This window comes from Corvus kubaryi, unplaced genomic scaffold (assembly GCF_017639235.1).
Source record: "Corvus kubaryi isolate FWS band 111438036 unplaced genomic scaffold, C.kubaryi_AGA036_p1.0 70, whole genome shotgun sequence".
Classification (NCBI taxonomy): Eukaryota; Metazoa; Chordata; class Aves; order Passeriformes; family Corvidae; genus Corvus; species Corvus kubaryi.
In genome coordinates, this window is record NW_024582058.1 from 4,397,822 (window position 1) to 4,425,046 (window position 27,225).

At 49.9% G+C, this 27,225-nt stretch overlaps 1 protein-coding gene across 3 annotated transcripts in view; it reads left to right on the plus strand.

Annotated features, from left to right (window-relative positions):
- BCL11A (BAF chromatin remodeling complex subunit BCL11A) overlaps positions 1-8,366 on the plus strand; it is a 128,150-nt gene extending 119,784 nt beyond the window's left edge. For 2 of the 3 annotated variants that reach the window (XM_042049376.1, XM_042049373.1), the window contains exon 4: positions 3,538-8,366. In XM_042049376.1, coding sequence (XP_041905310.1) covers positions 3,538-3,639 — 102 coding nt within the window. In that variant the 3' untranslated portion in view covers positions 3,640-8,366. The remainder of the gene's footprint in view (positions 1-3,537) is intronic. The other variant, XM_042049371.1, reaches the window with a different exon arrangement.
- Positions 8,367-27,225: the final 18,859 nt, after the last annotated feature.

A 27,225-nucleotide genomic window follows, 5' to 3' on the forward strand; every position in this document is an offset into this window, starting at 1 on the left:
GCTCCGATCCCCAGGGAGTGCCACCACCCAGCTTGGCCTTAAATAAGCCCCCTCTGCCCAGGAAGAGGATTTTTGGGCTAAGGAGTTCACTTTCCGGCCAGTGGGAAGTGTTGGTAGTCTGGACCTGTAGCTTTGGGATTTTTCCCCCATCTAGATCAGGACTGAGCTGTGACCCCCTCACCGCGATAGCCTGCGGCCCCCCGGCCTTCACTCGGTCTGCAGCAGGGATTCCCTCCCCGTTTGGTAAATCTGTGGCAGAAGAGGTGAGCAAAGCAACAGCTCTGCGGCCCCCCGGGACTCCCCCATCCCCGGCTGCTTTTGGGGACGGGGTGAAATCAGCCACTGGCGCATGTGGGCGCATGGGCAGGAGCTGATTTCTCTCGGGGGGCTGAGGTCTCCCGCCGCGGCTCCGGGATCGCACTGACCCCAGCCCAAAGCTCCCAGCCCCGCTCCCGCCTGGAGCTGGGAGCTCCCCTCTTTTCTCCCCGGGCTTTGATATTTTTTTGGTGGGAATTGCAGGTTTCTGTGCATTGTCTCTAAAATCCCGAGTTCAGGTCCCCCCTGTCCCCCCCTTAGGGGTCTGTATATGTTGTCAGTTTGACAAATACTGCATGTTGCAGCATCTCTTTACTTTATTAAAGCACGTACCGCTGTGATACTGTCTCTTGCTGTTCCTAGTGTAATGGATTTAATACTTTTTTTTTCTTTTCCTTTTTTTGATTTCTGTAAAACCTTCCAGTTGTTCTGTCGTCTTCTTGTGATGGCATCGTTTGTTGCCTGTATTTTGCCCGGCGCCTTCTGAAGGGGAGGTTTGGAATTTTAAAAAAAGACAGAAATACCTATCTAAAGAAAAAAAATTACTCCTTTTCTAAGAGAGATTTGAAAAGAAAGTAGTAAAGCTCCATTTTAATCCTGGAAGAGGAGGAATGAAGATTTTGTTGTCTGGGCTAGTGGGATGAGAGTGCAGGAGGGCTGGAAAGGTGCCGGCAGTGCCCCCTGAGCTGCACTCCCCTTCAGCAGGCTGGTACCCACTGGCTGGAGCTGGAGTTGTGCCACAGGCATCCCTAGCACAGCGTAGGGGAGGCAGAGTCCAGCCCCCGCATGGGGAGCTCAAGGTGACAGGCATGGATGCTGGCTGTTCCCTGGAGGGCCGGTGTCCACAGGGATGTGCTTTGCAGCTGCCTTGATGACACGTCTTTTGATCCCAGGCCATGAAATACCTGTACGGAGTCCGGTCTCTCTCTCCCTGTCCCCTATTTTTATTGCTGGTTGTTGAGACCACAGTGGAGATGTTTTCTAGAGGACTCAGGTTAGCTGTGCCCGGGGTTGAGCGTAGCCTGGCTGTCTTTCAGAGTGGGAGCCTGTACCCTGTGTCGGTCCTGCGGTGGTCGTTGTCCCACTTCCTTTCCCTGTCCTGCATTTTACTTAAGAAATAATCCTATATAAAAGCATATAGACAGGCATCTGCATATATCCATATACAGGCATCACTAGGCAGACCTGTGCTGCTACAAGATTAACCAGTGGAAAGCAAAGAATTGACTTCTTTAATAAGTGACACAGTGATGCGTGTGATTCACAGGTTTCCCAAAGCTAAATTTTCCAGGTTTCCCAGAGCTAAACAAGCCCAGTGGGCACCGCGTGGCACACAGGGCAGGGGCGGTGGTTTGGAGGAAGGAGCTGCAGGGGAAGCAGCTCGTGCTGTAGGGGGAATTGTCTGAACACCGGCTGGCGAGAGCGTAGCTTGCGAATGGCAACGCGCCGTCACCCCGACACCAAAGCAGATGTTCATGAACGTGGTGTTTTTCTGCCAGGGGCAATAAGTTAATGGTGTGATGAACCCACTGAAGTTTGTTGGGTTGGGGCGTGGATGTCCCAGGCCCCACCATGTGCTGTCGAGCTGCTTTGGCATCCTGTGCACGCGTGACCTGTGCTGCCTGGAAACTTCCCTGTTTCTAAGCAAACAAATGTCTCTAGGAATAAGTGATATTTGGGTAACAGTGTCTCTATATTTAAAATCTCAAGCCCCGTCAACTTTTGAGGAGGAACGTGGTTTTATGGCATAGACCCTTTCGTGTCTAATCTCCTCCAAACGGGATGATTAATGTAATGAAGGTGCTGAAACAGTACCCAGAATTTAGACTACAGATGTTTCATATTTATAATGTTTCCAAGGGCCGAGATAATACGGGAGTAAGTGATACCATGTCTTTGCTCGACATTCAGGAGGCTGTGGCGTATCTGATGAGACACAGTTTTGGGGTTTATCTCAGCGCAGAGTTTGTACCAAACAGGAAAGAGATACCAGCTGCTCTTTTAGATCCCTCCTTCTCTTTTCTCCTCCAATAAAGGTTGAAACCCACTTTTGGCGGATGCATGGACAAATTCTAGTATTGACTAGGAGAGAGTGATACTGCCCAGAGGGCTCTCTGCCAGAGCTGCTGAAGAGATGCTGCTCCTTGAGCCCAGATGCTCAGCTGCTGGTTTCCACTGAGCCACAGGGATGCAGGAGGGGCAGGAGGTGGGGGGGAACCCCAAGGTGTTGTGCCCCTTGGCAGGACTTAAGCTTTGCAGTGCTGTTGTGCTTGTGGCTGGGATGGCTGTGCTGCTCTTGGCTGCCTTGGAAGTCTCAGTCAGCTTTAACATTAGCCTGGAAACTGTTGGGCTCAGACAGCAGCAGCAACAAGCCCTCCCCAGAGGGAAGTCGGGTGTGGTGCTCTTGACTTCAGAGGAGACACTCCAGTTAACACCCAGTGAAGATCTGGCCTAGGAAGGAGCTGGTTATTAAGTCCTGATGGCAGCTCACGTGTAGTAGCCCTTTAACCACTCTTTTAAGTATTAATGAAGTAAATTCCATAGAAACCAGCTCCCCGTTGGGCTGCCAAGGTGGATTTTTAGGGGTGTGTTGATGATGTGCCAGCCTTGCCACCAGTGTAGCCCTTAGCCTGTCGCGTGGGTAGCGCGGTGCTGGGTGATCGACGCGGAGCAGGGGCTCGGAGCCGGGAATGATTGCTGTCCCAGTGCCCCATCCCACGCTGCTGGAGTCAATGGCTTTGCTGGGCGTGGGCTGGGGCTGTGCAGCTTGAGCTTTGCTGCCGCGACGCGCACTTCCGTGCCGTGCGATATCCACTGTGCCGGGAGTTGGGAAAAGCCCTCCGCGAACCACCCGCCGTGTGCCGTGTTAACAGTACTGATGGCTTTAGGAGGGCCTTCACCACCTGGGGGAAGCCCATGAGGGTTTGGGAAAGAGTAGGAGGAGGTTTGCAAGACAGGCTGGCTTGGTCCTTGCCCAGTAAAATCCGGAGGTTTTTCTTCCTAAATGATCCCCGTGGTTCCTGCGTGGTGCCGAGGATGCCGGATGTGAGAGCATGGCCTGAGAGAGGAAGGGCTCCGTCCTGCCATATCCCTTTGTGGCAGTTGGGTGTCCCTAGTTGTTAGAGACAAAAAAGAGACAAAAAGAGAAGTAGGATAAGGGAATGACTCACACCGTGGGCCATGTCACACCTGTTCTCTCCTCTGTCCCCATGCTCTCTTTAGGTTCGGCGTACCCCCCCAGCTGGCGCAGCGCCCAGGGAGCCCCGGATGTCTGGCAGTTTTCGGATGGAAGTTCAAGAGCACTTAAATTCTGAAAGGAGGTGAAGCTGGGGCGAGCGGCCGGCGGCGTCTCGGCGTCCGGAGGTGGCCTCTGTCCTGCTGGCTCGCCGCATCCCTGGGAGAGCCTGAGGAGTCACCCGCCGAAGGCAGCGCTCCCCGGGCTCCTCCTGCCTGCAAGACTATCGTATTTATATTTTGTAATAGAGTACAACACTTCTTTGGGGTTGGTTTTCTGGTTTTTTTGGGGGTTTTTTTGTTCATTTGTTTCTTTTTTCATTTTCTAAAAACAAACAAACAAAAAAAACCCATGCACCAAGGTCAAGGGCTTAATGATGGCTTCGACTGGCTCCTTTCCCCATGGAAAAGACTGTCTTGCTCTCGTGGACAACCCGGCCTGTTGGTTATCCCTGCAACGTGCCATTCCTCGGGAGGCACATCTGATGTGATGAATTAAAAATAAAGCAAAACACAGTGTAGGTCTGTGGGTGGGTGGGAAATTGCCATAATAAATGTTGGAGCTTTAGGTTTTGTTTGCTCTGTCTTTAATTTTTAATGCTAACAAGGGCCAGACGGCTGGTGTGACTTTGTGTTCCCGTACTGGCTGCAGAAAAGCAAGTGCTGAGTTTTCACTGGGGATGGTGTTGGCACCAGGGGCTGCCTGGCCCTGGCAGACAGAGCTAGGCCAGGAGTCGGGCTTCGGGCTGGGCGCCCCGAGCAGTGCTGAGCCCCCTCTGGCCTTTGGTGGTGCTGAAAGGGGGGGCTCTCCCAGCTCTCCTGCATCACCCGCCCCTCCTTGATGAATGCCAGCTGTCGTGTTGCATTTCTGCTGTTAAGCTACGTACTTTTGGGGCTGCTGGGATCCGTGACGTCCGCTCGTGTCCGTGCGAGGAGAAGTGAGGCCAGTGCAGGTTTTGGGAGGAGCGATAGCGGTGCTGTGGAGATGCTGTCAGACCAGGGGATGCAGAGCCCTGCCCTGAGCTGGGGGAGCTGCTGTCAGGTTGTTGTCCCAGTGTTTCCCAGACTTTGCACCAGGGGCATGAGCTTTCCTGCTTGCCAGCAACGCTCATCCCTTGCTCGAGTCTGAGCACCCACCCAAGGAGTCTCCTGGTTCGGGGCCCAGGCACTTTGCCTGAAGAAGATGGGTTATGTGTGAGCTTTGTGCTGTCTCTGATGGGATTTATAGGCTGTAGCTGCTCATGCCTGTGCTGATGAGTGGGAATGGACCTTATTTGGTGAAAGAAGCCAGCTGGGTAGTGAGTGGAGTGGCTGGCTGGCCGTGTCGGGCTGCCGGGATCAGTTGGGATGGAGCCGAGTCGTGGGGAAAGGGACAATGGATTTATTGACTTTGTGTATTAACTGCAATCTCACTTCTGTTTTATTCATCTCCTTCCTTACAATCTGAGCGAGATGCTCACTTGGGGTGACTCTCTCCCGGTGAAATGGCCGTAGGGAAAACAGTGTTGCCTTTTCCATGAGCGGTGGTTGCTCTTCTGTTTTTTAAAACCCTGGGCTGTGGTTCTCATGGTGGCCTGGGCACAGCACAAGCACAGGCACTTTGGTACCTTAAAATTTGGCTGGGGTGGGCAGCAGGAGGGAGCATCTCCAAGGGGTGCCACACTGGGAGCCTGGAGGACTTGGTGCACTGGGACACAAAGGGAACTACTGCTGCTTCTTCTAAGGCGATTTGGTCTTTGAGGGGAAACTACCCAAAAATCTACGCACAGCCTCAGCTTTTTTTATCATTAGGGGATGTTTTTAAAGGTTCTTCCAATCCCAGTCTGTACTGCCACCTCTGTGTCTGCTCCTAAGGGGGTTTTGAGCCTTGGAAGGGTGAATCCTGTTGGATTAAGCACCTGATTGTGAGTGCACTAGTGGTGGGGAGTTAGGCACCTGCTCCTGCCCTGGGGGGGGATCTCTGCTCCAGGCAGCTGTGTCAGATCAGGGCTGATGGAGTTATTTACTGCAAAGGGGGTTGCTCTGCTCATTTCTCTAGACTGCGAATCAGGACTCACCCGGTCTGTATCTACAGCAGGCGTGGCCCAGGGCAGCTGGGAAGCTGCTTTATAAGGGGTTTCAGTGAGCTGACTCCTTCTGGGGGTGTCTGACCCCTGCTTTGTGTGAGCACAGGTTAAACTTGGTTCATGGATGTCTTCTGGGGTAGCTGGTTATGCTTTTGCTGCTCTGCCTGGTGGAACAAGCATGATGGGATCTTGCTTTCTCTGGCTGTGGCTTGTCCCTCCTTCAGCAGGCAGCGTGAGGGCAGGGGTCTCTCCCCAGAAAAGCAGTAAATAACAAAGGCGGGGAGGGCTGAATGTGTTCCGCCAAGCACAGAAGTGATACCTGAAGTGCTGAAGATGCAGTGAAATAGTCTTTAAAATGTCTATTTTTTAATACAGTTGTTAAACTCTTCCCCCCACTCTTAGGACTTTGAAACATCTTCAGAATTGGTGTTGCCTTAAAGTTGCACCCAGGTGCAATGTCTGTGCTGAGCCCCTTGCAATCCATGGGGCTCCGGTCCCTGGCTGCCAGCCCTGCTCCAGCTCCAGGCTCTGCTGTGGCCCTTGCAGAGCTCCAGGACAGCCTCAGCACGGGTGGAGATTCCAAAGGGGTTTCCACTGCCCTGGGTGACCTGAGGGGGCTGTGTGCTTTAATTAAGGGTGTTATTAGGGTCCTCTTTTTGTCTGACCAGGACTTGGCTGAGTCCTGTTGCTGTGTCTGTGCTTGGGATCACCTTAATCACTTAATGAGTTTCTGCCAATTAGTAAGGGTCTGAGGTTTCCTGCGAGGGGAGGGCTGGGAGCCTGTTGGCCTCAAAGCTGGAGGTTGCTGTGGTTTTGGTGCAAGAGGGGCAATCTTCCCAGGGGTTTTGTATTTTAGCATCTTCTCCAGGTGTTGGTCTGCACATCCAACTTTGAAAGTAAGTATGATTGGTCTTTATTAAAAACAAAAAAAGCTCCTAAAGTTTTAGAGTTGTTAATAAACGAAAGATAAATGTTCTCCTTCCCAGTCCAGGGGGTTGAGATGAACAAGATTCCTGGGAATCACCTGGCTTATCTTTGAGGTTTTGGGTTTAGAAAGCTGCTTTCAGACTTGGAGATGATCTGACTATGCTGTGTTTGATTTCTAAGCACACTTTTCCTGACACTAAAATGCAGCGAAGGTCAAGCCTGTTATGAAGTCTAGCTTAAATTTTGCTTTCAAAATAATGTAAACTTTGGATTCATGATGCATCTGGGCTGTGGAATTTTATGAGATGCAAGACCTCTCCTCAGAAGGGATCTGAAAACAGATTTTGTGAGTGAGTTTCCAAGCAAAGCTGCCAAACTCCCTGTGTTTTGTATCAACCCCAGCTTTGTGTTGGGTCCCACCAAGTGATGGTGGGACCAGCAGCAGCATCCATCTGGGGAGCATCGTGGTGTTGGCGGCTGGCAGTGTGGGCTCTGGGGGAAAGTGGAGGGAAGCTCCATCCTCCTTGGGCGGCTGGAGGTTATTTTTACCATCTTTAGCCTTTCCTTTGGGTTTACATCTCCCGTCTTGTGCGTGTTTGAGCTGTCTGGGTGCTGGTGAGACTTGGGGTGAGCTTTTACCTGTGGATTTTTGGCAGTGAGGGGGAGGACCTGCTAAACATCCCTGCTGTTCCAGGGCTCCCTGCTCTGCTGTGGTGTTTCACCTGACCCCACTATAAAGTCTTACTGAGGAGTGAGCTGAACACCCCTGACCCTCAAAAATGAGAGTGGTGCCTCATTTGCTTCTTTTCTTACTCTCTGCTTCTCCTCCTGCCCAGTTTTCTCATTTCAGACATCATTCAGTTGTGTGTCGTATCTGCTAAAAGTCAAACATTGTTGCCCCTCCATCCCAATTCTCTCCCCCCAAAAATCACCCTCTTAGCATTCATCTTCTACAGGGGTCCAAGTAATCAATTATTCCCAAGGAAAGATGGAGTTGCAGGGGGCAGAACAACAACAAAATAAAGCCCCTAAACCCCAAATATGGCCCTTACTCCTTAATCTCACTGGATAGAGTTACACATCTGGTAGAGGCTTGTTCGTTGTTGCTATTACTTTTATTGCGTCTTTAGCAGTGATGAAGTTCAGATGGCAGAACCAGTGGGCCCCAATTTAATTTTGCCTGGCCTCCCGTAAGGAGCACGATGTGATCCCTGGGAATGCCGGCTCGGCCGCGGCTCCGTGGCCATGGGCAGAGTGCTGCGGGCTGGGCAGGCAAAACCCCACGGTGAGGGCGGGAAGAGGGGGGAAAATCTGGGACTGGGGATGGTAACAGGTGGGTGGAGGTGCCTGTGCTGTGTGAGCATCAAATCCTGCAGTGAGGGGGATGGATGGGCAGGTGGTTTCTCCTAGCAAAACCCAGATGAGGTGGATTCCCACCTTTTTTTGGTGGCTGGGGTGTGTGCGCCGCGCCGCTTTCCGAGGTTGGTCCAGCCCTGATGGCTCTTCCCTGGCGATTTCCATGACCCTCCGGGTTTCCAGTGGTGATGTACAGAAGCTCCCACCTCTCCCCCAATGTCTGCATGTGTCTAAGGGCTATACAGGACTCATTTACGGGCCTCCCATCGGTGGGATATGTGCATGCAAAATGAAGGTTGTATTTGGCTTCTCATATTCGGATCTATATTCCATATTGTGTTGACCAAGAAAAACTCCTCAGCCCCTGTGCTGAAGAATGTGATGGACTGATGACTTTCAGAAACGTACTGTAAATCAAGGAGGCTAATAAATACTTGCTATTAATAAAACAGGGCTACTGCCTTTCAAGTTATTTTCATGTTTTACAGCATCCCAATTTAAATGGCATCAAGAAGGTGGTACCTTTGGACCTCCCCTCCTCCCCCAGCACGGTGTGGCTCAGCTTAACCCCCCACAGGCTCGGGCAGGAGTTTTTCCTCAGTGACGGGGTTTAGATGGAGCAGTAGGGCCCCTGCCCACCCCCACAGAGCTGATGAGGGGTTGACCCCAGTGCCAGGGTCCCCTTGACAGAGGAGTGGCCTTGGGTCATCCCTGTGGTCTGGCAGATGACGCCCAGAGCTTGCCGAGCCCGGTGCATCAAAGAGCCCGCAGCCAAAAGCTCCACCACCTGCACCAGCTCATGCTAAACCTTTAATGGTTCCCAGTTGTGAGCGTAGCCGCTCCAGGTGGTGAGTGCACAGGCAGAGCATCCACAGGCTGCTTAACCCTTTCCCTCAGGTTTCTCTGGATCTGTGCATGAGAGGTTGGGTGAAGGTGGTGGTGGCCAGGGGCCTCCCATCACAGACACCTGCAGGCAGCAGAAAATGGGGCTTTGAATTTGCTTCCAGAGTATCTGCATCCGTGCTCCTAGTGCCTACAGGGGTGCCAGATCACTCTTTATGTGTGCCCTTGGAAACCTGGGACACTCTGGGCAGGGAGGGAGCAAGGGATGGATAAATAAACCTTTTTTCTCTTTGAGTGTCTGTCCTTTCCCTGACCTCCTCCTGCAGCTCTACATCGGCGAGCAGAGCCTGGTGGCTGTGACACTTCTGTCCCCCTTCCCTGTGGGCTGAGGGTGTCCTCTGGCAGCCCTTGCTCCATGGCTTGTGCCCACGAAACCCCTCGCTGGTGGGCAGTGGGGTCCCTGCCTGCACTGCCATCCCCAAAAACCCCCTGCACGCCTAATTCCACCATCGATAAAACTTTTTTTTTATGGTCTCCTTCCTTTTCCCTGCTGCCTGCCTGGCATGCTCCCCTGGGCTTTGGCTTTTCCGTTTGGAGGCTTTGGGGAGTAGCATCCCTTTGGGAACTGCTCTGCACCTGGCTGCTCCCGTTGGCTTTTTTTGTTGCCTAAAATCCCTCTTTAGCTGTTTTTCTTACTTTTTTTCCTCTCCTCTCTCTCCCCTGCTGAAGAGACAGCACCTTCTGCAGCTGTAGTGATTAAAGGGGAGGGGAAAGAAAAAAAAAAAAAGCTTATTTAAAGCAGTGCCTGGCAATATAAAATAAGGTGTGGAGGTGATGAATGATCCCAGGGTACATTAAAGCAGGGGCTGGCATTTTCGACATCGCTCCTACTCGCAGCGTGTTTGAGCGCTTTCGGAGCCCGGCTGTTTGGAAACACCAAGCATCCGCCCCTGGGCCCTAATTCGGGCAAGTTTAAAAACGTCCTCTGGGATTTAGGCAAGTTGTTGCTGTTTTTCCTCTCCTGAAGACCCGGGTGCTGCTGCTCAGGTGTGGGGCTGGAAGGCCACAGGAGGTCCCACCCTGGCCTTGCTCCGCCTCCCGAGGGTGAGGGGATCAGAGGACGGGCGCTGCTGGAAGGTGCGGAGACGGGGAAGCCCCTCGGCTTTTAAATGCTTTTTGAAAGCTCTTGGAAGTGCATTCCCAGCATTGCTGTGGGAGGCAGTCAGGAGAGAGGGAGGAAAAGAACAGAGCTCATTGCATGCAAGGAGCAGGGCAGGTGCAGGGAAATTATGCATTTTTCCGGACCGGCTTATTCCCTTCTGTGTATTAAACATTATTTTAATATTCGAGTGACAATGTTTTATAATTAAGCTAAATGTAAGAGCTGGAGCACACTGGAGAGCTGGGCTCAGTGTGGGGAGGTGAGGAAGGTTCCTTCTCTCTGCCCAGGATTAACCCCAGGCTGCAGCATCCTCTCTGGAAGGTACGGAGCCTGGCTCTGGAATTCCAACGCACCCCGTGCTCCGGCAAGGAAAACCTTTAACTCATAAAGGTTGTAATGTTAATACAGAAGAAAAGCCTTTTAAAAAATTACATTAGTTCACAGACATCTATTGAACTCATGAGGGGAAATCTAGCCCCTGAGAGATAGAAACTAAAGAGCTGAGCCATAAACCAGTATGATAACATCCTTATTATAAGATGCAAATTAAGGGGCCCAATTCACTTTAAAAAAGCATTATGAGTATTTAATTTTTCTAGTGGGAATATCTCTGAAGTTGGCCTGTGTGTGGTTTTTTGTGCTGTGTACTTAAAATAAAAAAGAAGAAAGTAAGTCAGGCCATGAAGGAGCTGCTGAAGGCAGAGTTGAGGATGCTGAGCGGTGGTTTGGGTGTGGGAGGAAGGAGCTGGTGCTGATGGGGGGCAGGAGAGGATATGTTCACACTGGGTTCAGATGGGGAGCCCGTGGTTAAACCCAGCAGCATTGCAGTGGGGTTTCAGTGGTGTAAAACAGGGTCAGACCCTGCCCTGGGGTGTGTTTTAAGTGTTTCATCTCCAGAGCAGCTGGCTGGGTCCCTGTGCATCTCAGCTCTGACACTGGTGCCCTGTGGGTCGAGGACAAGCACTGGGTTGATGTCCCATCTGTGTTGTGTTTGGGATTTTCTGGACAACCTGCTCCCTGCCCTCTGTGTTGCATCTCTTTCTGGGCTGCCTTGATGTTGGTCGCAGAAAACATTCAGTGGCAAAGGGACCACGAGACTTTTGGGTGCTTTGCTTGTGGCACTTCTTCACAATGGGAGTGATTTGAGGCTTAACCTTATCTGCTGAGTTTGGTTTTCCTGGCCATTTCTTGTTTCCTGGAGCCTTTTAAAGTTATTTTTCCCTCCCCTCTGAAGTTGGAAGATGGTGTAATCGCTGCCCTTGGCTCTGTCCTTGCTGTTTGTCACATGCTGGAGGTTAAACTCTCGAGCCAGGAGAAGGACTTGACGTGAAAGGTGGGGACAGCTGGGACAAATAAAAACAAGAGCCTCCGAATGCCAGGCCCACTCTCCATCCAGCTTTAGGGTTGAAAGGTCAGGACTTGTTCAAAAAAGCACAGAAAATGTGGTACCCTTGTTTCACATCCTTAAAGACAAAAGGGCCAGTTCCGCCGCCTGCAAACTGGAGCCATCCGGAGCCTGGAATTGTCTTTTCAAATGTAGAAAATAAAACAAAAAGCCCTACCCTGGAAGATTGCTTTTCAGAGGGGCATTGTACTGCTCTCCTGTATAATGTGCAGAGGTCACGGGCTGAGTAAAACAGCGAGACCAGGTAAATATGTTCATTTGAAACCCGGGGATTTTATTTATTTTGTGGCATTGGATAGCGTCTCTCCAATTGTAGGCATGAAAGGGGGATGGGATGGGGGCTCTGCAGCTTGGCTTTGGGGTCAGGCTCTGTTCCCTCACCTCAGCTGCTGCCTGGAGCTCAGGGCATGAAATAACAGCGTTTTTAATCTGTTGAGGAAAACCCTGGTCTCCAGCTGCACCCCAAAGGCTGAGCTTGGACAGGGTCTCTCAGCCGTGCTTTGAAACTTGTTTCTCATCCCAAGGCTGCCTCCTTATCCTCTTTCTGACAATCAAGTACTTGTTTCCAAACCACCGTTTACAAGGAATATTGCTGCTTCTTAAAGCAGCATGGGTGCCCCCAGCCAGCAAAAACCATAAAATAGTGGTGGGTAATGCTTGTGTCAGGCACCGGCCTGGCTGGGCCCTGAGTAAAAGACTCCTGGCTTTGAGGGAACCTTTATTTAAAAAAAGAAAATAAATCCTTGTGTGCCCTTTTATTTTGTTTAAGAATCATAAATCCAGCAGCTAACAGGGCTAGTGGTCCATCTGGGCAGCTGTATGGGGCCATGGGCTAGTTAGCCTGGGAATATTTATGGGGCTTTGCTGGCCAGGCACATTGAGGGGGCTCAGCACTTGCTGCACAGAGTACTAAACACGCATTAAAAACCCCCAAAAAACAACAACAGACCAACCTTTTCTGACAGAGCAGGCCATACCCTCATCCACAGATCTATAAAAAGAGGTGTTTTAGTAGTGTTTCTCCCCCACCTCCTCCCGAATCTGCATAGGAGCACCTGGAGCATCACGTGGCCAAAAAAAAAAATCACCTGGCTGTGCAGTGATGAGACTTTCACTTGTCATTTCCAAAGTGAACTTTGTGGGAAGTTCAAGGATAAATATCACAGCAATATGAAGCCCGTGGACAAACCCCAGCGATAACTTTTCCACGCCATTTCCAGCTCGCCTCGTACCCCCTAAACCTCCCCTTCCTCGTCGACTTAGGAGCAAGAGCCTCATAAATCCTTCGGACCCGGCTGCTTTATCAGGTCCCCCAGGTTGTCCCCGCGAAACCACGGTGTGGGCGGTGGGGATGAACATCTGCACGGGGGAAATCCTCCGGCTCCCGCAGCTCCCGCCGGCCGCTATCGCCGCCGGGAAGGCGGTTGTGGTTCCGCAGCTCCGGGGCTGTGAAATGGGGAAGGATGTCCTTCCCTGTGGCTGGCAATTACAGAGCCGAGAGGAACAGCCGTGTTTCTGCATCCCGGAGTCACTCTCCGGCAGCCGGGCGCAGATAAGGGGCGACGTGTAGGAAAACAAAGCTGGTGAGCGAGTTGGGAAAGGGATTGTAAAAGCTCCCCGGGAGATTAAGTGCAGGTCTGTGCCCATGCGTGGCTCTAGCAGCCCTTGGGAAGAGCGTTTCATATCACACAGCACCTTGCTTTAGGAAAAAAATTTAAAAAACAACCAAAAAGCCCAGTGTCCCTTTGTGCTTGTGCTTGTGTTTTGTCCCTGGAAAACCTTTAGCTTTTGGGAGCAGGTGGTGTGTTTGTGTCTCACACCCCTTGCACCACCAGAAAGGCCCAGGGATCAGCACCAGTAGAGAGTTGGCCTCTCCCAGGAGCTGCGATTCTCCATCACTGGGAATGCTCTGGAAAGGCTGCAGGGAGGGTTTATCCAGGATGGAGTGATGCCCAGTATCTGGCTCTCCATCCCTCCAGAGATGGCTCCTGGTGTGGCTGGACTGCAGCTCCCTGGAGGTGCCGTGGGGCTGGATGAAGCTGGGGCGTACTCGCTGTGTGTGCTGCGGTGGTTGGGGATAAGGAGCTGGGAAACACGGAATTACTGATCTGCAGCAGCACGAGTGGCTGCCTCGTACCTGCTTACAGGTGCTCCCTCTCATTCCTGTGCTACCTGCAGTGGATCAGCTGGCTGAGGGCTCCTGGCTACATCCAGCCGAGGTGAGAATCTTTCCAGGTATGTTTTTTGTTTGGTTTGTTGGTTTGGTTTTGTTTAAAGACTGTGGCAGAGGTCCTGCTTGGTGCCAGATGTCTTTCCAGAGGTGCTTCATACCTCCCTCACACCTTACCATGAGCATGAGGCAAGCTCTGACTTTTCACCTGCTCCAGTAACCCCCGGCCCTGGGGCTGGAGCAGCAGAGGTGTCTGCAGACCAGGGCCTGCTCAGTTCTCCTTTCATGCATCCCTATATTCTTCTTCTCTAAAAGAAGCAAGTGAACCCCTCTCTGAGTTGCACTGAGGTGGATTTAAGGAGGAAGCCTCAAAATCAGTGAGCAGCCCCAAAATCAGCAAGCAGCCTCAAAATCAGCGGGAATCCTGGAAATACTTGATCCTACTGGCTTTTTAAATTTTAACGCTTCTTGCACTGCAGTGAGAAGGCAGAGGTGAGTCCTCCTTGGCCAGGGAGGCACAGCCAGGAAGGGGATGATCTTTGCCGATGGCTCAAGCTGGGATGTGCTGCTCCTCCCACCAGAAGCCCCCGTGGCTGGGGCCCTTCTCCCCACACTGCTTGGCAGGTTTTGGCACGACTTGCCGGAGCCAGGGACAAGGTGGGGTGTTTTCTTCAAGGTCAGGATTTAGGTGGATCGGCAAAGGGCTGTGGGAATGCTTTTAAGGTGTCGTGTTGCATGTTTGGAGTTTTTATCTGTTTTGTTTTGTTGCAAGCAGTGTCAAGCTCTCCTGCTCTGCCTTTGTCCAACGGATGAGCAAAGAAGAGTTTGGGCTGCTGGAGATGCACATTTATCCATCGTCTGCATCCCACCCTGGCCCTCTGCTCAGCATCTTTCCTCTTCTTCTCCCCACCCACCCCCCACAACCACTCTCCAAGGAGGTCAACGGGCCCCCAATGCACCCCTTTTCCTCCCTCCTCATGGGCTACGTAAGGGATGGGAGTGAACTCACACTTTCACATACTCATTGCCACACTTGGAATCATAAAAATACCAGCATGAGAGTATCTCTGCAACACACAGGGAAGTTTTTCAAGAACTGGAGTCCAAGCCTGTGAAGAGATAAATAATAAGCAGTAATTAAAGATACACACACCGTATCTCTCGGAATTGCAGGAGTTTTTGCAATGGATGGTCGAGATGCTCGCTGCAGGAGTTTGGGGTGGCTGGGAGGGTGTGCAGCTCAGCAGCTGCCTTGCATTTGTGTTACTATTATTATTTAATGTGCTTTAATTGCCTCAGCTCCAGCCTGTCAGTGCTGGGCTTGCAGCCTGGCCACTGCCCACTGCCCCTGTTTGTACCCCCCTGCCACAGATTAAAGACCTCGTGCCACCAAGCCGGGCTAACCACAAGGATTTGTGCTACTGGCTCCCATCAGGATTACTTATCTGCATGGGATAGGCCCGAGGGCAAACCATCCTGGCACTCCAGCAGTGCTTTCCTACATGTGCTTCTGGGAAGTGGGGGGCAGCCACATGCATGACCTGTTCTTCTGGCCTCTTCTCCACCACACTGCAGCTTCAGGTGCATTTTTAACTCCTCTGAAACATTTTGGGGGTGGTTTTTTTCAAGCTAGTGCCTTTATTTTTTACACCTCTTTCCTCTCCTCTGACATGTCCGAATTGTCTCATCCCTTCTTTAGTATCGACATAAAAATGCAGCTGAGAAAACACTGAAGCTGTTTCAACAACTGCTGTGCTAAGAAGTAAAGTAAACCAGAAAGTAGTTACTACACTGGGAGCTTACTCTTTAAATCAGCTTGTGGGGGGGAAGAAGTGAGAGTCCTTGGTAATTAGATTCTCTCCCTCATCCTAATTGCATTAACAATAAATCAGCTCCGAAGATCTGTTCCTTTTTAAGTTTTCTTGAATTTAGCCTTTGTCTGAGAATCTTGGAACAACAGAGCTGCAGTAAATATGATTAACCTGTAGTTAATGACTGGCGTATTTTGGCTGTGCCCTGTGGATGCTCAGCCTGCCGTGGTTAAGCATCAGGCTCTCGGAAAGCAGCCCCTGCCAAATCCAGGGAGTGGAGCAGCCGGCGTGGTGAGCTGCTCCCTCCTGACCAGTGTTGTTTAAGGCTTTATGTTGAGGGATAATTTGGCAGTTTGGTGGAAAACATTACCTTTCCCTCAGCATGGCTTTTTTCCCCCCATCTCTTTTCAGGGTCGCTAAAAGGATGGGGAGTTTTAGTTTGGCAATGCCTCTTTTAATACCATCTATAATTTCAGAGTCCCAAATGCCTTTAAACTCTGATTAAAGCAGGTGTAGATTGTGTATTTTTTTTTAGAAGAAGAGAGGATGTTTAGTTTATATTATTATTTATAATATAGTCATATTATTATTTTTAATAATATATTTATAATATTTATATTATTTATGTATATATATTTTTTGTTTACATTATTATTTATAATTAGGTGCTGGGCCCATGGGCTGCACAGGGCCATGGGGAGAAACCCACGGGCAGGGAGGATGAAGAAAAGGCCTCCCAAGCCAATGTGGGATGTCCCCTTTCCCTTAAGTGAGGTCAGGACAGCTCTCTTTCAATTAGAGGTGAGCACCGAGGGCTTCTTGGTGACCTTCCACCGAAATTCTGTGCTATTGAAACCTGGTGGTTGCACAAGAGGTAGGGCAGCGATGCTTGGCACGTGGTGCTGCACTTCGGGACTGCAGTGAGCTCCTAGCACATCACAGCTCCCCATCTATTTGAAAAACCAGTGCTGATGGTTCAAAAAACTTAATTGTTGGGGATCTCTGTAAATTCTGGGTTGAAGGAGTCTGTCCTCCCTACTGCTCAGCCCAAGTCTGTGCTCTGCAAAGGTTTTCTGCAAGAATTTCTACTGGGTGTGAAGACCAGGACCGGCGTGCTGATGCAGTCACCTTCAGCAGGAAAAAGAGAGTTCATGTCCCCAAAACACAACTGGATGATTTTAACTGGGAAATTTGTGGACAGTGCTGTCTCCATTAGGAGAATATCAGTGAGGCTGCAGCTGCTCAGTGATGGGGGATGAGCCAAGGGTGATACCAGCACTCGCTGGGACTTCACTGTCCCATAAGGGCTGACCTGTGAGGGCAGAGCTGGCTGCAGGTCACAGGCTCCTCTCACGACTCCAGGGACGAGCCAGGACCCACCCAAGGGGCCTGGGTAGGAACAGCTGAGAGCTGGGGACAGAGATGGAGAGGGTGCAAGAGACAAGGCTACATCCTTTAGTATTCAGACACCTGTCCCACTAATCACCCTGTGTGCTCAGAGAGTGTTGAGGGCTGCCCTGCTTGGCCAGGGATGTTCATGCCCGTCAGCTGTGGCCGTGCTGCCCTCACTAATTGCCTTCAGGTGGGGCACCACCCCTTCTCCAGGTGCTCCTCGTTGTGCTGATTAGAGCCCCTCATAAAGCCACGGTTAGCAGCAAGTTTTGGGGTTTGTTTTGGTGCTGTTTGTGTGTCCTCAGTGTCCCTCACAGCTCTGAAAGGTACAGCTAACAGCAAGTTTTGGGGGTTTGCCTTGATGCTTTCTGGGTGTTCTGGGACTCCCTGCACTGTTTGAGGTGCTGGGACCAGCTGGGGGCTCACCCCCGTCTGCTCTGCCCGGTGTAGCCTACTGCTTGTGCCTCAGCTGGCTCTGCTCCTTGGCCTGCGCCTGAGAGCCGCTGCCTGGGGTCTTCATTTGCAATTTGTCTGGCTCAGGAAAGGACATTGTTGGGCTCAAACTCCCCCTGGGGTTGTGCAAGGTTGGGGCTTAGAAGTGCCAGCTTACTGTGAGTATCCAGCAAGCTCTGGATGTGGGGAAGCAAAGCTGTGCTGCTTTGGGAGCAAAGAGAGGACGAGCTTACAGAGGATGGAGACTTTTGTGAGGTGCTTCCAGTTGAACTTCCCTTGTGCACCATGCTGAGCCTCAGGGGGCACCTCATCTACGTGACCACTGTGGATTTTTCCCGATGGGAAGGACAGGAGGTTCAGCAGGGAGCTGCTCTCCACGGGGCAGGTGAGTGGTTCCTGTACCTGCTGCTCTTTAAAGCTCTCCTGTCTCTGAGATTCCAGCTCTTTGCAGATAGGTGTTCTCTCTTGAGGATTTCCCTGTGCCCATGGGATGGCATCTGCTCTATCTGTGATATCACAGTCCTTCTCCCACATTTGCCAGAGGGGAAAGCTTAGTGTGGGCTATGTATTAGGATTTTGGAAAACCTCTCTGCTCACTGGCACTGAGGGCTCAGCTGAGCCCTTGATCTGGGCAAGAGAAATACTCTGGGCGTTAGGAGTGTGCACGGCTGTGCAGTGCTGTTTTGAAGGCAGCTCCAGAGCTGCAGGCATGCTCTGTGCTGGGCTAGTCATTGTGGGAAGATGTGTTGCTCCGTTTTTCTGGGCAGAAATACTTTTATTTTCTTCTCTGTACCTGAAATTCCTGTTTTTGGGAAAGGCTGTACCTTAATGTTACTGTGGGCAGAACATTTTAAGTTTCTGGCAGGTTTACCTTGGGAGTTTGAGGTTCATTAGTGGTCCCTAAGTGTTGATAAACTAAAAACAAATCGCCAAACTACATTGCTTGGAGACATCAGTGTTTCTTGTAGGTGCTGAGAGGGAGGGAATGCTCAGCCTCTCTGATGTGCAGCTTTGTGCTGTGCCTGGTGTTTCCCTCGCTGGTGAGTCAGGGATGACACCACGGGTTAATTCCTCTTTGCCTTGGGGAAGTTGCAGAAGCAAATGTGGTGACTGAAGACCAGGCTGTGTCAAATCGCTGGACTTTGCTGTTGAAATGGCCTCCCTACACAGGATGGGCCCGGGAGGGTTTGGAGCTGGGGGATGCCCACAGCTGGTGCTGCTTGTGACTGTTTGTGTGGTGCAGAGCTCAACCCAGGTCTCTTGGGACACAAGGATTTGTCTCCAGGCTTCATGGCTCTCCCTGTCCTTTGGTGGGGTTGTATCACCTCGTACTTGAAGGCACCGCAGTCCTGTTCTATCTCCCTCACAAACCACCCTCCTCTCCTCTGAAGGGGAGCAAAGGTCAGCTTTATGCATTTCTTGGCAAACTCACGCCACAACTGGCTGGACTGGTTTGAAAATGCGTGGTGGTGGCTGTGGCCAAATGCAAGCTTGTTTCGGGACTGCCTCTCTGAGGGAATGAGTCATTGCCCAGGCCAGCCTGGCTGCGCACTGTTAGGTGTCCATCCCGCTATCCACCCAGCCTGGATTCAGCCATTGTGCTCCTGCTGCGGCCAGTGGCAGCTCTGCGTGAAGCTGGTGGTGTTACCTTGGAGGAATAGGAGGGAATCTAGAAGTTATTTTGGCTACTCCTTCTTGTGCCCTCCCATCTGTGGCCCAGGGCACCAGGCTTTAGCTTCTGAGTAACTCCAGCAGCCGGGATGGCAAGATAAAGGCTTATCCATTAAAACATCACCCTTGACTCCTGCGGACCCGAGCCGCACTCATCAGTCCTTGTTTGAGCGATTAAGGATTGTGCCATTAGGCTGCTGCTTAATGAATATTGAAATGCTGTCTGGAAATGAAAAGGCATCTCTTTTTCTGCAGCACAAACAAAGCAGGGATGTTTTCCACTTAGAGGGATGGTCCCTAAGTGTTGGGTGTCACCCCTCTGGAGCTGCAGCGACGCCCTCCTCTTTGAGCTGAAGGGAGAAGTGGGAATCTTGTGGCTGGTAATAGTGAGGCCATTATTTTAAGGATACAAATGTTTAATGTACAATAACGAGTCACATAATGAATGTCCAAATGAGTGATGTTTTCTTCAGTTTTACATTCCCAGAGGCATAGAAAGTATTGGTCACTTTGACACGGGAAGCAGTCAGGCAATTACATTGGTGTGCTCTGAAAAGAGGAGAGTTTATTTCATAACAATTTCATAACAAAAAGCTAGAGGAAATGCCCAGAACACCCTCTGCTTCCTGGTTACTGCTTTGAATTCAATTTACCTCTGCTCCAGGTTAAAAAAAGATGTGGGGTTTGGGGCTGTCAAGCTAGTTTTGGGTTTTTGGAAGTGAGGAGGAGGGAGAGAGAGCAGGAAGACATCTCTATAGGGTTTCTTCTTTCCATGGAAAGAAAAATTAGAATTAATGAGGCCTGGTTGCTGCTTGTAGCAAGGGGGATGCCAGAAGGGGTGGAGGTGGGTACCACCAGCCAGGAGCAAAGTTAGGCTTGCTCTACGTGGGACACGTGCCCATGGATGTGCAGGGTTGGGTGCTGGTCTGCTCCGACCCTGCTGTCGTGTTACCAAAACTCTCTGTGGCTTCAAGGGGTTTGCCCAGAAGCTTTCAGTACCCTCTTTTTTTTCTTTTTTTTTCCAAGCTTATTCATAAACGAGTTAATGAGAGAAGCTTTGCAAAATTATTTTGAGACTTAAGATTCATTTTCTTCCCTTACTGAAATTTTGGGGAAAGCAGTACCCCTGACATTTTAGCTGGGCAGGACCACTTAAATATTCGTCATGGTTCAGAAAAAAATGAAACCTGGGTAATTTCAGTGGTGGTGGAAAATCATATCAGCTCATGCATGCATGTGCAGGAGAGATCTCAAATGTTGCCTTGGAAAGCAAAGTTTTAGTGTTAAGAAAAAAAAATTCCAGGTTTTATCTATATCACTGAAGGCTAAAATGAATTCTTATGTATATTTTATAAGAATATTTGTTTTGTGTTTAGCCCAGCGTTAAGGATACTTTTTTCTTAATAAGCTCATGTCAGAACTCCCGTAACCGTAGCCCGAAGGACGTGTTTTCTGAAGATGAAAAATGAACATATTATTTACCTATCAATAGCAGGCAAGGCTGATCAATGCCGCCCAGCACTGCCCCACCGTGCTGGCAGGAGGGCTGCCCTGTCTGAGCAGTGCTGGGACTTTATCTCTAATACGGAGCTTTCAACCACTGGGCCGACAAAATGCCTCTCTGACAGCCAAGCCATTAATTACCATCATCTGAGCCTAATTCATTCATCCCTTTCCCTCTCATGCAGAGGGACAGGGAGGGCTGAGGGCACTTGGGGAAACATAGGCATGATTCCATATTCGTTATGCGGCGAGCGCTGCCTGCGACTTTGTTGGTTGCAGTGGCTTTAATTGAATTGGCTTGCCAATAAAGCTGTTGTCATTCAGTAAGTGAATTTGTTGTACTACTCGCACCACAGCTGCTGCATACAACCAGGCGTTTCCTGAAGGCAAGCCAACCTTGTGCTACCCTGGCTGGAGGGTTTTTTTTGCCTTCCCCCAAAACTCATCCATGACGCGCTGTAAAATATCCTTTGGGTGTTGTTTCCCACCTGGGAGAAACAGGGCATCACCTGCCTGAGCCCCTCTTGCAGGGGTATGTCCCAGCCCCAAAAAGGGTGGCTGTGAGTGGGGGGGTGCTGGTTACCCATCGGGGTCTGGGGCTGACTGGTCAGACCATGTGTTTTTCCAATTAAGGGGCTCTGACCTCCGTTACCCTGCCCTGGTGCTGATAGAGCATCATTGTTCTTTGCAGGAAAAGTAAATACAGAATATGACAGACAATATATTTTGTTAGTCAGGAGCTTAGAGTCCCATTAAGAAGTCTGGCAATATTGATAAAATAAAGCAACATTAGGAGAGGCATTTATTATGGGATATGTAGGCTGCTGGGCCAAAAAATACTCCAACTTTCTGCAGTTTATAAAACATTAGGGCAGGAGAGGGGGCAGACTGCTTGATTTATGGTGGCTGTAAGTGATACTGAGATGAAGTAAAATATCCAGAGGTCTGAGAAAGTGTTACTTTTGTGTTTTAATGCGTGGTGTGAGTGTGCACACAGAGGTCCACGTGGCAGCTCAGCCCTGGTTGAGGACCAGCACTCCCTGCACAAACAGCTCAACCTTCTCACAGGGACTGACATGCAACCCCACATCTGAGCTACCTCTGCCCCTCTTCTCTGCTGGGTCAGAGCAAAACCCTGTGTCTTTTCACCCCCCAAGAAGAGGGGGGGCAGATCTGGATCCATTTCAAGATGTTGTGGCTGGATCCCAGCTCCTATTGGGATGAATTACTTTTTCTTGGTGCTGTGCTGAGCTGGGGGAATTACCCCAACAGAGAAGTTTTCTTCAGAGGTTTTTTTTTTTTTTTTTTTTTTAATAACAACCTCATAAAACTTCACATTGAAATCCAAATTCAGTCCATCAAATTTATGCTTATTGTAGATTATTTTTAACACATGCAAAATATGGGTAGGTCTGGTATTTCAAGCCTCTGCTGAAACTGGATCATGCTCACCTGTACGTTGAAATAATATTTTGAGTGTTGATCTCACTTGAGGTAAATCCTAGATTTGAAGAGATAAGCTGCATATTAGATGGTGAAACTTTAGTACATGAATGCCTGTTTCTAGACAACCGATAAAACCCCTGAATTTTGCCCCATATAGGCCCATGTTATTTGAGTAGTAACTCATGCAGAGAAGCTTAAAAATTGCTTGATAATGGTAAAACTTTCTTTGACTTCAGTACTTCAGAGGTAGTTTGTGATGGGGACCTGTTGCCTTCAGTGCTGGGAGCCTGCTTGTACAAGTCCATGGAAATGGTTTTGGTAAAGATGGTGGTGCCTATTTCCAGCCCAGGAAAAGTCAGTTTTCCTGGTGGATTGGGAATAAATATCAAGTATAAAGCTTGAGGACCTTCAAGTATTTGGCCTGTCTTGTCTTTGTGGGGCACCAACTCTAGGAGTAGAAACATGCTGGGAAATGTCCCACTGAGGCCTATAAGACCATGGCCTTCTTCCCCCTCACCGTTTCTTAGGATTTTCCCTAGAAATTAAGATGATGACCTACCACTCTAGGAAATAACTGCATGGTCAACTGAGAACTATCAGCCAAAATGTCTTGTATTAGACAACACATCTGGAGTCATGGGGCAGTGAGGGTGTATCCGAGGGTAAAGCCTGGGGTTTTAGGGTGGGAACCCACAGCAGCCACCCCTGCTGATGGTTTAGGGTGATGCTGGGTTCCAGCAGGTCTGTCTGGCAAACTTTCCTGCTGCACCAAACCTTGGTTTGGGTGTCTGTGGCATGGGACAGCCCCTTGTGTTGGAGCACCTGCCTGCTGGAGTTTCAGCTCACTGGGGGCCAGAAGGACAGGGAAATCTTAATGGTGAACCTAAACCTGTGGTTTGGGTTACTCCAAGTAACCCAATTTGCTGTGAACACTCCCCTTTGAGCAGTAACACTCTGTAAGCGGCTGTGTCAGTCAATTACAGACTTAGGGTGGCCAACACTGTCTTCTCCTATCATCTCTTCCCACCACTCCCCAAGCCTCTGCCAGAGAGGACAAGCCCAGTGGCAGCAAGCACACATCAACCTCAGGATGTCATGGCAAGGAGCCAAGACAAAAGCTCTGGATAGCTTCATCTTGTCTTTTCCCTTCCTTGGGTATAACATTAATGTATGTGGAATGCAGCTGCACTACTATTAAAAAAAAAAAAAAAGACCAAGCTGACAAGGGCTTCTGTGTGCTTGTATCCCCCATGTTATTAGAAATAAATTTTCGTTAGTAAGAGCCATGTAGCTCTCAATTAGCAGCTAATCAAGTAGGCTCTTCTTTATTTAGAAGGTTTATATTTTTCTTAATTCTTCTGTGCCCACCACATTCACAGTACAAGAAAATTGTGCAGGCATGCTGGCCTTTCTTCAGAATGAGATTTCTGTACAGAAAACACAAAGCCTAATTTTTCAGAGATTGAGTTAATGATTGGGAGAGCAATGATTTGGAGAAGGAGGACTTGAGTGAAAGGGAACTGCTCACTGAAACCAGACCCTAGAAGTGCCATAAATTTAGGTTTGTAGCAGGCCAATGCTTATTTTTCTTTCTCTATGCCAGGCACTGCTTTTGCCTTTAAACCTAGCAGGATTGAGAAAGAAAGAAGTTCGTCTTGGGGAGTGAAGAGGAATTTGGTGAATGGTCAGATCACAGAACCTAGTTATAACTGTCTGAAGGGTTCTCACTGAAATAGCTTTCACAGAACAATGGAATGGTTTGGACTGGAAAGGACCTTAAAGACCATCTAGTTCTGACCCCCCTGACATTCAGCTCTGACAACACAGGCTTGAAAACTTCATGTGCCAAGTTTACTTCAAAGTAACCTATACAAAAAAAGCACAATCCCTGTGTGTGTGAGCTTTGGAGTCGGGGGAAAAACCCCAGGGAATTCCTTTAAGACTCATGAATACCCAATCTGTAAAAATTAACTCGTGTCTCACCCAGCTCACGGTGCTGGTGGGATGTGCCTCCCGGTCTTCGTGTCTCTGCGAGCCACGGGAGGGCCTGGATCCTCTACACCCAGCCCTTTGCTGGCTGTCAAAGGTGTAATTAACTGCGTGGGTGGCAAAATGGCCCAGGGCTCCCCGTTTGCATTTTGTGCAACTGGAACGTACCCTCCTTGTTCGGGTAAGGTGCAAATAAAACCCGAGCAGGGCAGCGGCGGGTGTTGGTGAGGAGTTTTGTAATAGCATGAGAATGGGTTTTATGACACTGTATCACTTGCTGAGACTGCAGGGCTGGTGCGAATCATCTGTTGGGAGAAGGCTTTTGTGCAGCTCGGTGGTTTTTTTGGGAGGTTTATGGCTTGCCGAGCAATCGTTTGCTGCGCGAAAGCCGGGAGGTGCGAGGCTTCACGGGGCCACGTTGGCAGCGCTGCCGAGTGTCGCAATGGATGCAGAGGTACCCGCAGCTGGAGTTATGGAGCAAGATCCCAGCCCTGCCTGCATGGCCCGGGCTTCCCCAGGGCTGTTCCCTGACCCTGCCCTGGGTTTTCTTTGCCTGTGCAGATTCTGCCTCCAGCAGCTGGACTCGCACTGTCACAGCAGCGCCGAGTCAGACGTGCGCGCCCTTGCTGTGCACTAAACCACACAACCTCTCTGTGTCCGGGATGGGCACCTGAGCCTTTTCTCTTACCTTGAGGTGCTGCTGCAAGAAGGTTTGGCACACATGCTGTGTCAGGGGTCTTGAGTGGTGCAACTCTGCTTGTGTTGCAAGAGAGAGCCAAGGGGGTCCCTGCTGTGCTCCAAGGAGCTGGGATTAGACCTCTCTTGAGCTGGCTCTGTGACCCAAAATGCAGCCTGAGCTTTAGTGGCCCAAAGCTTTGGCTATGAAGGGTGAAGCTAAAAGCCAGGTACAGGTGGGAAGGGGTCAGTTGAGTCTGACACTCTACTCCCTCATGGGTTCGTGTTCTTTGCAGTATCTCCATGGATTTGGTGATTTCAAGGCTCTCACTGTGCAAAGTTTTATCTGCTCTCCGTGGATTGTCTCTGCTCTTAGGTACTTTTTGAAGGAGCAGTTTAGATATTTTGTTATTTTAGGCGTGCTTTACACCTCAAGGGCAGCTCCCATTTTCCTAGGCAGTGCAAGGAGCCTCTCTCTGTATCTTGGCAGGTAGAAATTATCAGAGATTGCTTTGTCTATGGTAGAAGACATTGCTTGAGTTCCACAGCTGAGACCTAGGAGGACATCTGGCATTCACCCCAGTGGTATTCTGAGCTTGATGTCCCCACAGCTCAGTTTGGGGCAACCCCTTTTGGAGTAGATGGTTGCCTGTCTCCAAGAGGTCTTTTTGGGTGGACCTGAAGGTCTGATGGGAGCCTTCTCATAGCTGTGCCTTGTGACAGTAGCTCTCTGTTTGTATACATTGTCCACTGAAGTCAAAAAACCCCATGAAGTTGAGGAAAATCTTTCTGTTGGCCTTACTGGGCATTGCTCCAGCTCTGAAAGAACAGTGTGCAATAAAATCAGAAGTCAGAACCTGCAAAAATGTGTGGGTGAGATGCAGAAAGTCAGAATTTAGCCCTAGACAAAAAAGGGGGGGCGATAATAACAACCCCACACCCAACAAAATGTGACACAAGTGCCTTTCTAAACTTTCTCTTCTGTTTATTTTCAAGTGCTGTTTAAATGTTGTTTCAGTATTACTGGACTTTTCATGGAGACAACACTTGCTCTGAACAATTAATTTCCAGGTGATCCACTTTAATTTATTTGTGATCACCAGGAAGGGAGGATATCCACTTTAAAGCAGCTGGCCTGAGAGAAAGTCACAATGATGAGAAATACTCTGGAGCTGGGAGTAAGACAGATCACCATGCTTTACTGCAAACCTCTGCATGAGCTGGGTGTTGCCTTTCCTAGTCTGGCTCTTTCCTACAGCTGGAATTCCTAATGTACAGTTTCTTGGCTAGGGCTGGACTGGTGTGCAGTGGAAGTTGCTGAAGTTGAAGGATGCTCCGGATTTATTGTGAAATGACCAAAATCCAGCCATGGGCCTGAGTCTTCTTTCTGGGTCTTCAAGACAGAGAAATTGTTGTTAAGCTCCTGCTGGTGTGGAGGAAAAGCAGAGCATGAGAGGGGAGGACTGAGAATTGCTCCATGGTCCTCCCTGAAGTCTGAACATCCCAAATCCCGTAGAGCTCCACTCATGCTTGCCCGACTCCCTCCCATCGCTGCCGGGCTGAGCAAGTGTGGACAAACCCTGCTTGGAGCTGCTGCCAAGCTTCTCCAGCTCTTTCCACCAGTTTGCCCAAGTGCTCAGGCAATAAGATTTGTCCTGCCCTGTTTTTGCAGAGGGATTTGGTGATTGCAAAACATGTCACATTATTGACTGGAAGTTGTTACCATCTGGTGGCTGTTTCAATGGTCTGGTACTAATGAGTGGGTAATCTCCATCGAGTTTCTAGGGGACAGCTGTCCCCTCTCACTTTCTTCCTCACGATCACAGGCATCATCACTGTGCTGGACACTAATTGGAATTCTTAGTTACAAGCAGCAATGGAAGCGTTTTCCACAAGGAGTGGGGTAATAGGAGGAAAAGGGCCTTTCCAGCAGCTGCCTAGTGTTTTATGTGCAGAAAGGATCTGGGGTTTCTAGCACTGTTATACAAGCCTTAAACACTCTCTAAAGAGGGAATCAAAGGACATGAGCTATAGTAGATGAAGCAAGAGAAATAAGAACACACTGCTATCCCTTTGGCTTATTTCCTAACCCTCCTACCAGCGAATAGGTGCCTGCTCCAAAGTGCCCTGTCTTGTAAATGCATGCCCAGAAAATGCAGCTCAAAAAAAAAAAAAAAAGTCTAGTGCATATTCAGAGTTGTGATCAGGTGGAAGCATTCATGGTTCTCACTGGTTTGATGATATTTGAAATGTTATTCAAAATCATGCAAAGTTGGGTTCTGCACTGGAGCTGTGGAGATGGGGAGATTGGTGCTGCAGGGGATGTTCCCATGGAAGGGAGAGGGCTGGAAATTGTGGGATAGTAAATGCAGCTCAAATACAGCCTGAGAAGTGTCATAGTCTTCCACCTCAAAGTGACCTTTCACTGCTGCTCTAACACCCCTTGTTCTGCTTTTTCTCTCTGGTCGCTGTCTGTCTCTTCATGGGGTCATCATGACCCCACACAAGCCCTCAGTGTGGGTGGAGGGGCTTCTACTCACATGGGGGTCTCCAAGGGACACATTTTCTGAAAGCCAAGGCACGCTCTGAGTGCAGGGATTACTAAAGCTTGTTTAAAGTTTCGGACATGCTCTGCCGTGGTGGGGTCGTGCATCCCCGGAGACCTCAACTTCCAAGAGTGGGTTTGGGGTCAGCTCCTTTTGCTGTACCATATCTCCTGTCTGAGGCCTTGAGTAGTTTGCATTTGGCTTGGACTTCCTCACTGGCGAGTCACCCGTGATTGCAGGTGGCTATTTACTCGTGTATGC